Raw genomic sequence first — 15,131 nt, 5'->3', positions numbered from 1 at the left:
GAAAAGTGTGAGGACACCCACACAGGCACTAAAAAGAATCCACTACATTTCAGTTACATGATAAATCTCACAAACCTAAAGGTTATAACTCAACTACATACTTAGGGTTTACAATTATGAATAACTTAAATTGGAACGATCACGTAGATAATGTTGTGGGGAAAGCAAACCAAATACCGTGATTTACTGGCAGAACATTCAGAAGATGTAATGGGTTTACTAAAGAGACTGCTTCACTACACTTGTCTGGCATCTTTTGGACAACTGATGTGCAGTGTGAGATCCTATCAGATAGGATTGATGGAGGACATTGAAAAAGTTCAAAGAAAGGCAGCTCATTTTGTATTATCACAAAATATGGGTGAGTGCCACAGATATGATACATGAACTGGGGTGGCAGTCATTAAAACAAAGGCATTTTTCGCTGCAGCTGGATCTTCTCATGAAATTTCATTCGCAAACTTTCTCCTCAGAGTGTGAAAATATTTTGTTAGTGCCACCAACATACGGTCATCATAATAAAATAAGAGAAATCATAGCTTTAATGGGAAGATCTACGTGTGTGTTTTTCCATGCACTGTTAGAGTGTGGAATGGTAGAGAAGTAGCTTAAAGGCTATTCGATGAACCCTCTACCAGCCACTTAATTGTGAATTGCAGAGTAATCATGTAGATGTAGAAGTGATATGTAACAGAGCAAGGTGGGATTATCCTATTTGTTCTTATACCACCACTGATGCCAACAATATTTTTTTTTCTTTTTTTTTTCTATTCAGTTTTATCAAAGACCTGACTGAAGTTATTGCTGGTCACTCACAAACTTTTTTATATTACTTTATTGAAAATATACCATTGTCAGATTCAAACTGAGACAATTCACCATCAGACACCTTGCATGTTTTTGTTGAAACACATCTTATATTGGTTTACAGGTGCAGTGGACCTATCATAGCAGCTTAGCTCTGCAACAATGTAAAGTGTGTTTTGATCAAAGCCGTCTGATGATGAATTGCACCAATTCAAAACCCGAAGTGATTCCTTTTTTATTTAAGTAACCTAAAACCAAGTTGTGGCTGTTTGCAGCTGTACACGATCAACTTTTTTTCTGATTTCATTAGTAGTGCTTATACCAAGTTACATACATTGATTGAATTCTTATCCATGCAGTATTTAACAAAACATTATTCGGAGTATAATTTACGAACTGCAATGGCAACTGTGCATTTGTTTCATATGGATATTTTATTTAAAAAATATTCATTCTTTACAATACCTGTAAACCATGCATGTCTTAATTCAATCCTGCTAAAAGTTTTTTGTTTTATAATTAACATAGCTTACTTGAAAGCCTTCACTCTCCTCTTTCTAGCAAAAACTTTAATTTCTCTGAAAATTAAATACTTCAGGACTTATTCATATTCAGAATTTGTGTGTTCCAGAATGTTCTAATTTTAAGATGTAATTCTTTCCACAATCCAGTGTTACAATTTTGTAATGTTATTTATTCTTAACAGAAAATTTTCACTGTCTACAAAATTCTTGGCAAACTTTGGGAATCCCTTGGCATGTTAAAATTTTTCTCTAATAAAATAGAACTGATACCTATTATTTTGTCATTTTCTAACTATACAGCTTTTGGTTAAACAAATTTCCTTCACTGCCTATTGCATCATTTTAGCTTTCACTTTTTCTTTTATGTACATATCAAAAATTTTATGCCCTTGTATTTAACAATTCTGTAATTTCTGTAATATGCACATCTACGACGAGGCATTGTGCATGAAGTTCCAGGCAGTAACTCTTCATCGATGTGTGCACAATGTATCCTCATGTAATTTTCAGTCAGTCATCTTCCATAACGCATTACACAATCTTCAATGACAATCAGAAACCGAGATATTGTTTCATGTCAGTCGGTCTGTGTCCAAGAGTGAATATGTAGAATTCTATTGAAAACAACATGTTGCTTATAACAACACTTGTTAATGTTTACTAGTCGAATAATAGCATGTGTAGCTCACAGACTTCTGACTTCAAATTGTAATATCTCATGATTAACAAGCTAATCACCTAACGCATTTTGACCAGTAAATACAAATGAAGAGTAAGATAATCTCAATTAGGCTATGTACAATTATCCTGCAATCCTTTACAGATCTTAATAATTATCAAAAAGAAGAGAGCTAAAGAAGAAATTCTGGAAGAATTTAAGAGACGGTTCAGAAGAGGCAGTTCAGTTACTTGCAGAATAAATTTGCTTTGTGCAAAATATTACCAGATGTGTTGTCCTTTCATTCCTTTCCCCCAGTCAATATTCTCCTATTGTTTTTGCTTCTCTTTCTTTTCCTACTATCTAATTCCAGTCATCCATGACAAATTTTCATCTACTTAACTATCCAAATAATTTATTTTATCTTATAATATACTTTTTCAATCTCTTCATAGTCTACAGAGCTAGTTGGCATACAAACTTTTACCGCTGTGGTGGGTATTGGCTTCATTCTCTCTTGGCCATGAAAAGCATTCACTGTAATGTTTGAAGTGCCTTACCTGCTTTTCTATTTCGTTATTCATTATTAGACCTACTGCTGCATTAACCATGTTTGATTTTTTTTATATAACCCTGTAATTACCTTGTCAGAAATCCTGTTATTCCTGCCACTGTACTTCACTAATTCCCAATATAACTTCAACCTATTCACTTCTCCTTTTTAATTCTCTAACCTTCCTATCCAATTACGGAATCTAACACATGCTGCACTACATCCTGTAGAATCCAGTTTTGTTTTTCCTGATGACAATGTCCTCCTTAGTAGTCTCTGCCTGGAAATCTGAATGGGGGCCTATTTTACCAAAGACGGTATAATTTAACCATAAAGAAGAGGTGCATGCCTTCAAAAAAAGTAACTGCTTTAGTTTTCCCTTGTTTTCAGTCGGCTGCAGTCCCAGCAAGCAAGGCCATGTTGGCTAAAGTTACAAGACCAAATCAACCAATTGCACAGAATGTTGCCCCTGCAGCTACTGGAAAGGCTGTTATCCCTCTTCAAGAACACCTTTCCACATCTACTCCACCACTGTGGTTGCATGTATCACCCTATCATCTGTATTGCTAAGTGCTCAATCCACCCCATCACGGCAAGGTCCATGGTTAACTGGGGAGGGGTTTATGCTACATTAAAAACTGTAAAATAATAGATTCTGCTACATTAACAACTGTAAAACAATTTACAACTATAACAAAGTGCCTCAAAACATAGGAAGTATTATTTACCAGTTACATGTTAATAATCTACGGAAATTAAAGAGGAGATGTAATGCACAGTAGAAAATACATGAACTGCCATTTCTAACTGGACAGGGAGAATCAAAATTGTTATGGAAGAACAAGCGGAGGAACTTGAGAAGACATTTAGTAAAATATAACATGCAGAAAATAGTATAACGCAGTATTATTAATTACAAATCTGGCACATGGTTTAGAAATAAAATGAACCACACAGAGAAGCTACAATGCTCATTACACACAACGCATAGTAAGCTTTAGCAATATAGTGATATTAAGGAAAGAATCCACTGACTGAAAAACCCCACCTATCAATAAAGTGACTGGTGCGAGAATATCAATATACCAAAGAAATAGGAACAGACTATGAGTATTGGTAACGACTTGCTAAATGAACAGATTACACCAAAGTACAAGATAAAACGTTGCAGAGTCAAGACAAGCAGGATCACAAGTGAATTACAAGGATAGGTGGAACACGAGGCAGTGATGAGTTCTAAGGCACCGCTGAAGAGCAGCCATAAAATATTTATTGTCTATTGATGTATAAATAAATATACACTTTATAACACAAAAAATGGTAATGGCAGTTTGCCAAAATAAGATGAAGGTTTACACTTGCAAAATTTTGAATTTGGAGAACAAAATAGTATTTGTGGCCGGTACCGATTCAAAAACCACACAGAAAAGCCATACAGAAACTGTAAATGAAAACATTACATTTCAGCTCAATGTACCAAGATGAATGTTCTATGTCTGAAAAATTCAAAGGAAACAGATTTTAACACAAGATCTGGTTTTCATGGCCAGTGCGCCATTCATTGAGATAATGGAGTGTTCTTTCAGATTACAGCACACACAGTGAGATATCACATGCCAGTAACTTATTAACTAAGTAAACTTACCAGCAGCAGAACGCGGCTGAGTGAAACCAGTTGCTTCAGATGGAGGAGCTGTAGCATACCCAGCATAACCAGTAATACCAGGATATGGGGGTGGCATGTCTGTCATGAATACTGAGTTTGCTGGAATGAAAAAAGGTAACAATCACACTGACTTTTTTTTTTAGTTGGAAGGACAGAATAAGGTCAAAATTTACTGCAGTAGAAACAATTCACAGTGTGTAACATTTTTCAAGAGATGTGAGAAATAGGCATTATGTTTTAAGCAACAGTCAGACAAAAATGAGACAGATGGAAAAAAGATAGTCAATGCCTTCAGGGAAAAATGTTTGATGCTGCCAACAGAACCACGACTGCACCCAGGCATGCATCTCTTCATCCGAAGCAAATCAATGGCCACAAATATCTTTCTTCAGAGCTCCATAAATATGGAAATCGCACAGAGAGATAGCACGACCATATGGAGGATGTGTAAGGGCTTCCGAACAAAACTTCTGCAGCATAGCCTAAACAATCTCAGCAGTGTGTGTGTTGGCATTATGCTGCAACAGAATAATACAGTCCATCAACATTCCTGGGTGTTTGGACTTGATGGTGTACTTTAGTTTGCAGTGAAAGAAAAAGATCATGACTCCCGCAGCAGGCATGCCTGCCATTTCGACTATGCTGCTGATGCTTTGCTGTGAAGTCTATACACATTCTCCACACAGTCCCAATCCCTCTCCATGTGATATCCTTATTTTTGGAGCCATGAAGAAATACATTAATGTTCATTGCTTTGCTCTGGATGAAGAGATGCACTCTTGGGTACAATCATGGTTTCATAATCAACTGCAAATATTTTTTGATGAAGATATTGACAATCTTTTTCACAGCGGGATAAATGTACTAACAGTTATTGCAATTACTTTTGAAATAATAAACAGTTTCTTACTTTTTTCCATTCGTCTCATTTACATTTGACTGCCCCCTATATTAGTAGAGTGTCATTTTGAAAACATAGTGCAAGGATAATTGAAATTTGATTGAGTAAATTAGAAAAAAGCTGCTACTTAAGCCACTGCCTCCTTAGTTATACTACACAGTTGTTATTTATCTGCTATTATCATATTAATATTTTCTTGATTACAATAATATTCTTCTAAAAAAATATTTACCTAATCTGTAAATACTGAGACCTATTACAGTATGTTACTTCTTATCATGTAGCTTCATAACACACATTGCTGCTCGCCATGCAGCTAACAGAACCCTAAATTCAGATATTCAGAAATTTTGTACAGAAATAGTTAATGAAGTATTTAAAACTTGTAATGTGTACCCCAACTGTTTAATGCCTCATCTATACACTGCAAAATGGAGCAATGTGTTAACATGAAGCTTTACACCGAATTAGAGAAAATTGTGATGGAGACTCATGGAATGTCAGTGAAAGTGTATGGTGCTGAATCAGTGAGTAAGAAGTGTGTGTTTGAATGGTTTACATACAACAGAGATGGACAGGACAGTGTCAAGGATGGGCTGTGTTCGGGTCAACACACAATCCCAAACAATTCTGAATGACTGTGACGGAAGCTTGCGGATAATCACTGGCTGTCTTTGAAAATGAGAGCAGAAGAGTTGAAGATAAGCAAAGACAGTGTGAGCACTATTGTTGACATTCACAGATGTAGCGGATAATTAACAATGCCTAACCACAGTGCTTCGAATGAGTCTTCAAGAAACGTTTCCAACAGCTTTACAACTGGTGTCGTAAGTGTATTGTGGCTAATGGTGATTACTTTGAACACAAAAATTGTGTTTTGTTTGCAACTCTTGTTTCATTTATTTTCTGAGACCTTTCACTAAACTTTTCAGGCCCACCTTGTAGAATGAGTTGAGAAAACCTGCAAGACGAAATGTAGCAGGCTGAAAAAGGTAACAAGCCTGACTGCGAGAATAGTCTCATACACTGTCACCCGTTTCAGTGATTTTTCAAGCGCAATTTTTTGAACTACCTGGACAGGAAGTATTCTTGCAGGACATAAGAGAGAAGCCTTCTAATTGGGTTTAAAAGTACCTGGTTTTAACTAAGAAACTATTTTTTTCAGTTGTCTGGAAAACAATTATGTTCTAGATGTCAAATTTTGTCTTTATCTTAAAAATAAAATACCTTGGAAAAAAAAAATACTGAGTAACACATTTTTAGACACTTTACATACCAGGTGGTGCATCAGGAAACACATTTGTTGGAGGTACCCAACCATAGTAACCAGTGGGAGGTGGTGTGTAGGCAGGTGGAGGAGCAGCATACCATGGCCCCATAGGTGCTGAATAGGGTGGTGGTGAATCTGGTGGCGGTCCATTGCGAGATGCTGTTAATAAAAGGAATGTTTAAGTAAACACTCAAACAATGGAAAATCCCAATTGGAATGTAAAAATATTATGAAAAGGATAGTTGCTACTCATGACATAGCGGAGACATCAAGTCGCAGATAGGCATAAAAAAATACGGTCACAAAATAAGCTTTCAGCCAAGGCGGCCTTTGTCAAAAACAGACAATGCGCACACACACACACACACACACACACACACACACACACACACACACACAACCCCAGTCTGTGGCAGCTGAAGCCACAGAAGCTGAGGCTGTGTGTGTGTGTGTGTGTGTGTGTGTGCACTATTTTTAACAAATGTCTTATGGGCCGAACGCTAATTTTGTGACAGGCTATTTGTTGTGCCTATCTGTGACTCAGCATTCTGCTATATGGCGAGTAGCAACTATCCTTTTCGTAATATTGTTGCATAAACACAAAAACATTTAAGTAGAAAATCACAACATAACTTGGTACAATTCGTTCAACTTCGCATGAAAAAATGTTCTATACATAAATATACACATCAATTTTTTAAAATATAAAACAAAATATTAGTCATACTGCTGGATACTCAGCCCTGCTGAAGTACAACTTTTTCGTGTGTGTTATATTTGCTACTAATTATCTTAATTCATTACTATTCCTGCAAAATAATATTACTTTTAGAAAAAAAAATTAATTTGCATCCTCCTTCTCAGAACATTTGTGTTTTAACCACATCCACATGCTCTAATGGCTCTAACTGCTCAGCAAATCACACATATTATGCAAAGTAATTTGTCTATATAATGTAAAGGCCGGCTAGGATTTCCTTTACGATGGAAAACCTGCGTAAGACTGACTTATTCAAGACTAGAGTTTTGGAAATCATATACAATACTAAAATTGATTTGTGTCTGTTGGTGTAAAGAAAGAAACACAAACATGTGGACGACAAAACAATGAGATAATGAGCCAATGTCCAAAGAAGAGTAGAATTTTCTTGAATGTACACTAATTTTTTTTTATACCTGGAAAGAAACCACATATAATTGGTTTGGAATTATAATCTCTGAAAAGAAACACACTTAATTCAATCTAGTAACCAAAGAACAACCACAATAACATGGAACTTATTCAGATACAAGCTATTCAAATTAGGTGATGTAGAAATTAGGAAACATAACTTAATTATGTCCAAATTTATTGGACCTCCTAATGGAAATATATTCTAGAGTATACATTGTACTGTAGTGAACACAATTATATCTGTACTTTTCCTATTAATTTAATGTCATAACTGTAAAAGTATAAAACAGAGGAATCAGAATGACGACTATGATGATGGTGAATCTATAGGTACCGAACTGAGAAAACTGTTCTGAGAAACTCACCTGTTAATGGAGGTTAGAATGAGAACAAACAGCAACCTGCCTCAGAATCCTAGCTATTATTATCATTATTATTATTATTATTATTATTACAAGGGTGAGTCAAATGAAAACCTTAAATATTTTTTTAAATATTATTTATCGTGCAGAAGTGGTACAAAGCTGTATCACTTTTCAACATAATCTCCCCCATGCTCAATGCAAGTCCTCCAGCACTTACAACGTGCATAAATCCCTTTAGAAAAAAATTCTTTTGGTAGTCCGCTCAACCACTCATGCACTGCGTGGCGTACCTCTTCATCAGAACGGAACTTCTTTCCTCTCATTGCGTCTTTTGAGTTGTCCAAACACATGAAAATCACTTGGGGCAAGGTCTGGTGCATATGGTGGATGAGGAACACACTCAAAATTCAGGTCTGTGATTGTTGCAACTGTTGTATGGGCAGTGTGGGGCCTTGCATAGTCATGTTGCAAAAGGACACCTGCTGACAGCAATCCATGTCACTTTGATTTGATTGCAGGCCACAGATGATTTTTTAGGACATCTGTGTGTGATGCACTGGTGACAGTGGTCCTTCTAGGCATGTAATGCTCCAAAATGACCCATTTTTCGTCCCAAAAGAGTTTCAGCATAACCTTCCCTGCTGATGGTTCTGTTTGAAATTTCTTTGGTTTTGGTGATGAGGAATGGCGCCATTCCTTGCTCGCTCTCTTCGTTTCCGATTGGTGGAAGTGAACCCAGGTTTCGTCCCCAGTAACGATTCTTGCAAGGAAGCCATCACCTTTTCATTCAAAGCATTGAAGAAGTTCTTCATAAGCATCAACAAGTCATTCTCTCATTTCAGGAGTCAGCTGCCATGGCACCCATCTTGCAGACACTTTGTGAAACTGGAGCACATCATGCACAATGCGGAGTGCTGACCCATGACTAATCTGTAAACATGCTGTAATGTCATTCAGTGTCACTCGGCAGTTTTCCTTCACTATGGCTTCGACCGCCACAACGTTCTGTGGAGTCACAACTCAATGTGCCTGACCTGGACAAGTAGCACCTTCCGCTGAGGTCACACCATTTGCGAACTTCCTACTCCATTCGTAGACTTTATGCTGTGTCAAACATGCATCAACGTACTGAACCTTCATTCATCAATGAATTTCAATAGGTTTCACACCTTCACTATGCAAAAACCGAATAACAGAAGGTTGTTCTTTCCTGGTGCAAGTCGCAAGTGGGGCGGCCATCTTTATCTGATACTGCGGTGTTTGTGTGCATCTGTACTATGCTGCCACCTACAGGCCATTCTGCACATGCTTACCAACTTACAGGATAACGGCACAAAATTTCAATTTGTTACTACAAATTTAAGGTTTTCATTTGACTCACCCTATTATTATTATTATTATCTTTCCTTTCTCAGACCTTAGGTCTGGTTCGGAATGAAAGTGACGTGGACCTTGATCAAGCGTCACTTCCTTTTAACTGTACGGTATATGTTACATTGCGTTTAGGAACTTTCGGGTAATTGAACATGTATCAATAATTACGGATTTCTGAAGTTGTATATATAAGTTTGGATGTAGCTGTATTGCATTGATGAACTGGTGGATATTGCGTGGTATGACTCCTGTAGTTGAAAGTATAATTGGTATAATGTCAACTTTATCCTGATGCCACATGTCCTTGACTTCCTCAGCCAGTTGGATGTATTTTTCAATTTTTTCTCCTGTTTTCTTCTGTATATTTGCTGTATTGGGTATGGATATTTCAATTAGTTGTGTTAATTTCTTCTTTTTATTGGTGAGTATGATGTCAGGTTTGTTATGTGGCGTTGTTTTATCTGTTATAATGGTTCTGTTCCAGTATAATTTGTATTCATCATTCTCCAGTACATTTTGTGGTGTATACTTGTATGTAGGAATGTTGTTTTAAAAGTTTATGTTGTAAGGCAGGCTGTTGATGTATTATTTTTGCGACGTTGTCATGTCTTCTGGGGTATTCTGTATTTGCTAGTATTGTACATCCGCTTGTGATGTGATCTACTGTTTCTATTTGTTGTTTGCAAAGTCTGCATGTATCTGTTGTGGTATTGGGATCTTTAATAATATGCTTGCTGTAATATCTGGTGTTTATTGTTTGATCCTGTATTGCAATCATGAATCCTTCTGTCTCACTGTATATATTGCCTCTTCTTAGCCATGTGTTGGATGCGTCTTGATCGATGTGTGGCTGTGTTAGATGATACGGGTGCTTGCCATGTAGTGTTTTCTTTTTCCAATTTACTTTCTTTGTATCTGTTGATGTTATGTGATCTAAAGGGTTGTAGAGGTGGTTATGAAATTGTAGTGGTGTAGCCGATGTATTTATGTGGGTGATTGCTTTGTGTATTTTGCTAGTTTCTGCTCGTTCTAGAAAGAATTTTCTTAAATTGTCTACCTGTCCATAATGTAGGTTTTTTATGTCGATAAATCCCCTTCCTCCTCCCTTTCTGCTTAATGTGAATCTTTCTGTTGCTGAATGTATGTGATGTATTCTATATTTGTGGCATTGTGATCGTGTAAGTGTATTGAGTACTTCTAGGTCTGTGTTACTCCATTTCACTACTCCAAATGAGTAGGTCAATATTGGTATAGCATAGGTATTTATAGCTTTTGTCTTGTTTCTTGCTGTCAATTCTGTTTTCAGTATTTTTGTTAGTCTTTGTCTATATTTTTCTTTTAGCTCTTCCTTAATATTTCTATCATCTATTCCTATTTTTTGTCTGTATCCTAGATATTTATAGGCATCTGTTTTTTCCATCGCTTCTATGCAGTCGCTGTGGTTATCCAATATGTAATCTTCTTGTTTAGTGTGTTTTCCCATGACTATGCTATTTTTCTTACATTTGTCTGTTCCAAAAGCCATATTTATATCATTGCTAAATACTTCTGTTATCTTTAGTAATTGGTTGAGTTGTTGATTTGTTGCTGCCAGTAGTTTTAGATCATCCATGTATAGCAAATGTGTGATTTTGTGTGGGTATGTTCCAGTAATATTGTAACCATAATTTGTATTATTTAGCATGTTGGATAGTGGGTTCAGAGCAAGGCAGAACCAGATAGGACTTAATGAATCTTCTTGGTATATTCCACGCTTAATCTGTGTTGGCTGTGATGTGATATTATTTGAATTTGTTTGGATATTAAGTGTGGTTTTCCAGTTTTTCATTACTATGTTTAGGAAATGTATCAATTTAGGATCTACTTTATATATTTCCAATATTTGTAGTAACCATGAGTGGGGTACACTATCAAAAGCTTTTTGGTAATCGATGTATGCGTAGTGTAGCGACCTTTGTTTAGTTTTAGCTTGATATGTCACCTCTGCATCTATTATCAGTTGCTCTTTACATCCTCGTGCTCCTTTGCAACAGCCTTTTTGTTCTTCATTTATAATTTTGTTCTGTGTTGTATGTGTCACTAGTTTCTGTTTAATGACTGAAGTTAATATTTTGTATATTGTTGGTAGGCATGTTATGGGGCGATATTTAGCTGGGTTTGCTGTGTCTGCTTGATCTTTAGGTTTCAGATAGGTTATTCCATGTGTAAGTGTATCAGTGAATGTGTATGGGTCTGCAATGTAACTGTTAAATAATTTAGTTAGATGTGAATGTGTTGAGGTGAACTTCTTTAACCAGAAATTTGCTATTTTATCATTTCCAGGGGCTTTCCAATTGTGAGTAGAATTAATTGCTTGGGTGACTTCATGTTGCAAAATTATCACTTCAGGCATTTGTGGTATCATCTTGTATGTGTCTGTTTCTGCTTGTATCCATCGTGCATGCCTGTTATGTTGTACCGGGTTTGACCATATGTTGCTCCAGAAGTGTTCCATGTCTGTTATGTTTGGTGGATTGTCTATTTTAATGTGTGTGTTATCTATTGTCTGCTAAAATTTCTTTTGGTTTGTGTTGAATGTTTGGTTTTGTTTGCTTCTATTTTCACTTTTTTTGTATCTTCTGAGTCGTTTGGCTAATGCTTGTAATTTCTGCATCTTTTCGTCTAATTGCTCTGTCGCTTCTTGTTGTGAGATTTTACCTAACCTTTTTCGTTTTTTTTCCGAGATTTCATTTCTTATAAATTGTGTTAGCTGTCCGATGTCTTTTCTCAGTTTTTCTATGTTGATCTGTAGCCTGTGTTGCCATGCTGGTTTTGTGGGTTTCTTCTGTGTGTTGGTTGGTTCTGATCTCTGCCTAGTGTGTATATTTAGTGTAGTGAGTGCTCCTATATAAACCAGTAGTTGTAACTCTTCCATAGTTGTGTTTTCATTTATTTTGTTGTGTATGATTGTGTTGATAGTTTTTATTGTTGTTTCGACTTGTGGGTTATTTGGTGGTCTATGCAAGAATGGTCTAATGTCTGTATTTGTGTCTTTGTATTCTATGTATGTTAGCTGAAATTTTTCTTCTATATCTAACATCTGTGTCACTTCGTGTTCTATTTGTGCTTGTTCTGGTGGCTATCTTAAGATTTCGTTTTCCTCTGATTGTTTAATTGGTGCGTGTTGTTCTTTGTTTGTTTGCTCTGGGATGTTTGAGTCCATTACTGTATTTTCTTCTTCTTCTGATTGCACATTATTTTGTTCCAGTATTTGTTGTACTTGTTGTTTGATGTTTTCTAATTCTAACTGGGGTATCCTGTTATTTTTTATTATTACACGGATCTGATCAGCTAGTCGTCGTTCTGTTAAAAATTTTAATTCTGGGTATCTGGTAATAAATGTTGTGTATACTTGTGATCTGTATCCAGTTGTGTTGGATCCTAGGTTTGTTGCTTGGTAATAACAGAACATGAGGTGTCGATTAACTTCATCTGACCATCTCATCCTCTGTCTTTGTTTTCCTTCTAGGGTGGTTGCAGGAAGCATATCCTGCAAAACACCTCTATTTGGATTTAAATCATTTTCCAGTTGGCTAGCAGTGTCGTTACCATTGTGGGCGGGCATAGGGTTCAAGCGTCGTCCCCGACCATGACGGCGCTTGTCCGAGGCTTCTTTAGTTCTGTCCTGAACCAACTAATCACACTAAAAGGGGGTTTAGCCCTATTAGTGGTTTGTTCTTTTCGTCGCCTTTTACGACTGGCAGAACATACCGGAGGCCTATTCTTTTCCCGGGCCTCCACGGGGATTATTATTATTATTATTATTATTATTATTATTATTATTATCTTCTTTCCTTTCTCAGACCTTAGGTCTGGTTAAAAATGGAAAGTGACGCGGACCTTGATCGAGCGTGACTTCCTTTTAACTGTACAGTATATGTTACATTGCATTTAGGAACTTTCGGGTAATTGAACACGTATCAATAATTACAGATTTCTTTAGTTGTATATATAAGTTTGGATGTAACTGCATTGCGTTGATGTACTGGTGGATATTGTGTGGTATGACTCCTGTAGTTGATAGTATAATTGGTATAATGTCAACTTTATCCTGATGCCACATGTCCTTGACTTCCTCAGCCAGTTGGATGTATTTTTCAATTTTTTCTCCTGTTTTCTTCTGTATATTTGTTGTATTGGGTATGGATATTTCGATTAGTTGTGTTGATTTCTTTTTTTTATTGGTGAGTATGATGTCAGGATTGTGATGTTTTATCTGTTATAATGATTCTGTTCCAGTATAATTTGTATTCATCAATCTCCAGTACATTTTGGGGTGCATACTTGTATGTGGGAACATGTTGTTTTATTAGTTTATGTTGTATGGCAAGTTGTTGATGTATTATTTTTGCTACATTGTCATGTCTTCTGGGGTATTCTGTATTTGCTAGTATTGTACATCCGCTTGTTACGTGATCTACTGTTTCTATTTGTTGTTTGCAAAGTCTGCATTTATCTGTTGTGGTATTGGGATCTTTAATAATATGCTTGCTGTAATATATGTTGTTTATTGTTTGATCCTGTATTGCAATCATGAATCCTTCTGTCTCACTGTATATATTGCCTTTTGTTAGCCATGTGTTGGATGCGTCTTGATCGATGTGTAGCTGTGTTAGGGTGCTCGCCATGTAGTGTTTCCTTTTTCCAATTTACTTTCTTCATATCTGTTGATGTTATGTGATCTAAAGGATTGTAGAAGTGGTTATGAAATTGCAATGGTGTAGCCGATGTAGTTATATGATTGATTGCTTTGTGTATTTTGCTAGTTTCTTTTCATTCTATAAAGAATTTTCTTAAATTGTCTACCTGTCCATAATGTAGGTCTTTTATGTCGATAAATCCCCTTCCACCTTCCTTTCTCCTTAATGTGAATCTTTCTGTTGCTGAATGTATGTGATGTATTCTATATTTGTGGCATTGTGATCGTGTAAGTGTATCGAGTGCTTCTAGGTCTGTGTTACTCCATTTCACTACTCCAAATGAATAGGTCAATATTGGTATAGCATAAGCATTTATAGATTTTGTCTTGTTTCTTGCTGTCAATTCTGTTTTCAGTATTTTTGTTAGTCTTTGTCTATATTTTTCTTTTAGTTCTTCTTTAATATTCGTATTATCTATTCCTATTTTTTGTCTGTGTCCTAGATATTTATAGGCATCTGTTTTGTGCCATCGCTTCTATGCAGTCGCTGTGGTTATCCAATATGTAATCTTCCTGTTTAGTGTGTTTTCCCTTGACTATGCTATTTTTCTTACATTTGTCTGTTCCAAAAGCCATATTTATATCATTGCTGAATACTTCTGTTATCTTTAGTAATTGGTTGACTTGTTGATTTGTTGCTGCCAGTAGTTTTAGATCATTCATGTATAGCAAATGTGTGATTTTGTGTTGGTATGTTCCAGTAATATTATATCCATAATTTGTATTATTTAGCATGTTGGATAGTGGGTTCAGAGCAAGGCAGAACCAGAAAGGACTTAATGAGTCTCCTCGGTATATTCCATGCTTAATCTGTATTGGCTGTGATGTGATATTATTTAAATTTGTTTGGATATGAAGTGTGGTTTTCCAATTTTTCATTACTATGTTTAGGAACTGTATCAATTTAGGACCTACCTTGTATATTTCCAATATTTGTAGTAACCATGAATGGGGTACACTATCAAAAGCTTTTTGGTGATCAATGTATGCGTAGTGTAGTGACCTTTGTTTAGTTTTAGTTTGATATGTCACTTCTGCATCTATTATCAGTTGCTCTTTACATCCTCGTGCTCCTTTGCAACAGCCTTTTTGTCCTTCATT

General features: G+C 36.2%; 1 protein-coding gene across 1 annotated transcript in view; it reads right to left on the bottom strand.

Annotated features, from left to right (window-relative positions):
- The window catches only part of LOC124605593 (WW domain-binding protein 2), a 135,381-nt gene that overhangs the window by 43,833 nt on the left and 76,417 nt on the right, over window positions 1-15,131 (bottom strand). Inside the window, exons 4-5 of the mRNA XM_047137381.1 lie at window positions 6,386-6,538; window positions 4,188-4,307 (exon numbers count right to left, since the gene is read on the bottom strand). Coding sequence (XP_046993337.1) covers window positions 4,188-4,307; window positions 6,386-6,538 — 273 coding nt within the window. The remainder of the gene's footprint in view (window positions 1-4,187; window positions 4,308-6,385; window positions 6,539-15,131) is intronic.

The sequence above is a fragment of the Schistocerca americana genome, chromosome 3 (assembly GCF_021461395.2).
Source record: "Schistocerca americana isolate TAMUIC-IGC-003095 chromosome 3, iqSchAmer2.1, whole genome shotgun sequence".
Classification (NCBI taxonomy): domain Eukaryota; kingdom Metazoa; phylum Arthropoda; class Insecta; order Orthoptera; family Acrididae; genus Schistocerca; species Schistocerca americana.
The sequence above is the reverse complement of the archived record's forward strand: the minus strand, read 5'-3'. Positions and strand labels throughout refer to the sequence as shown.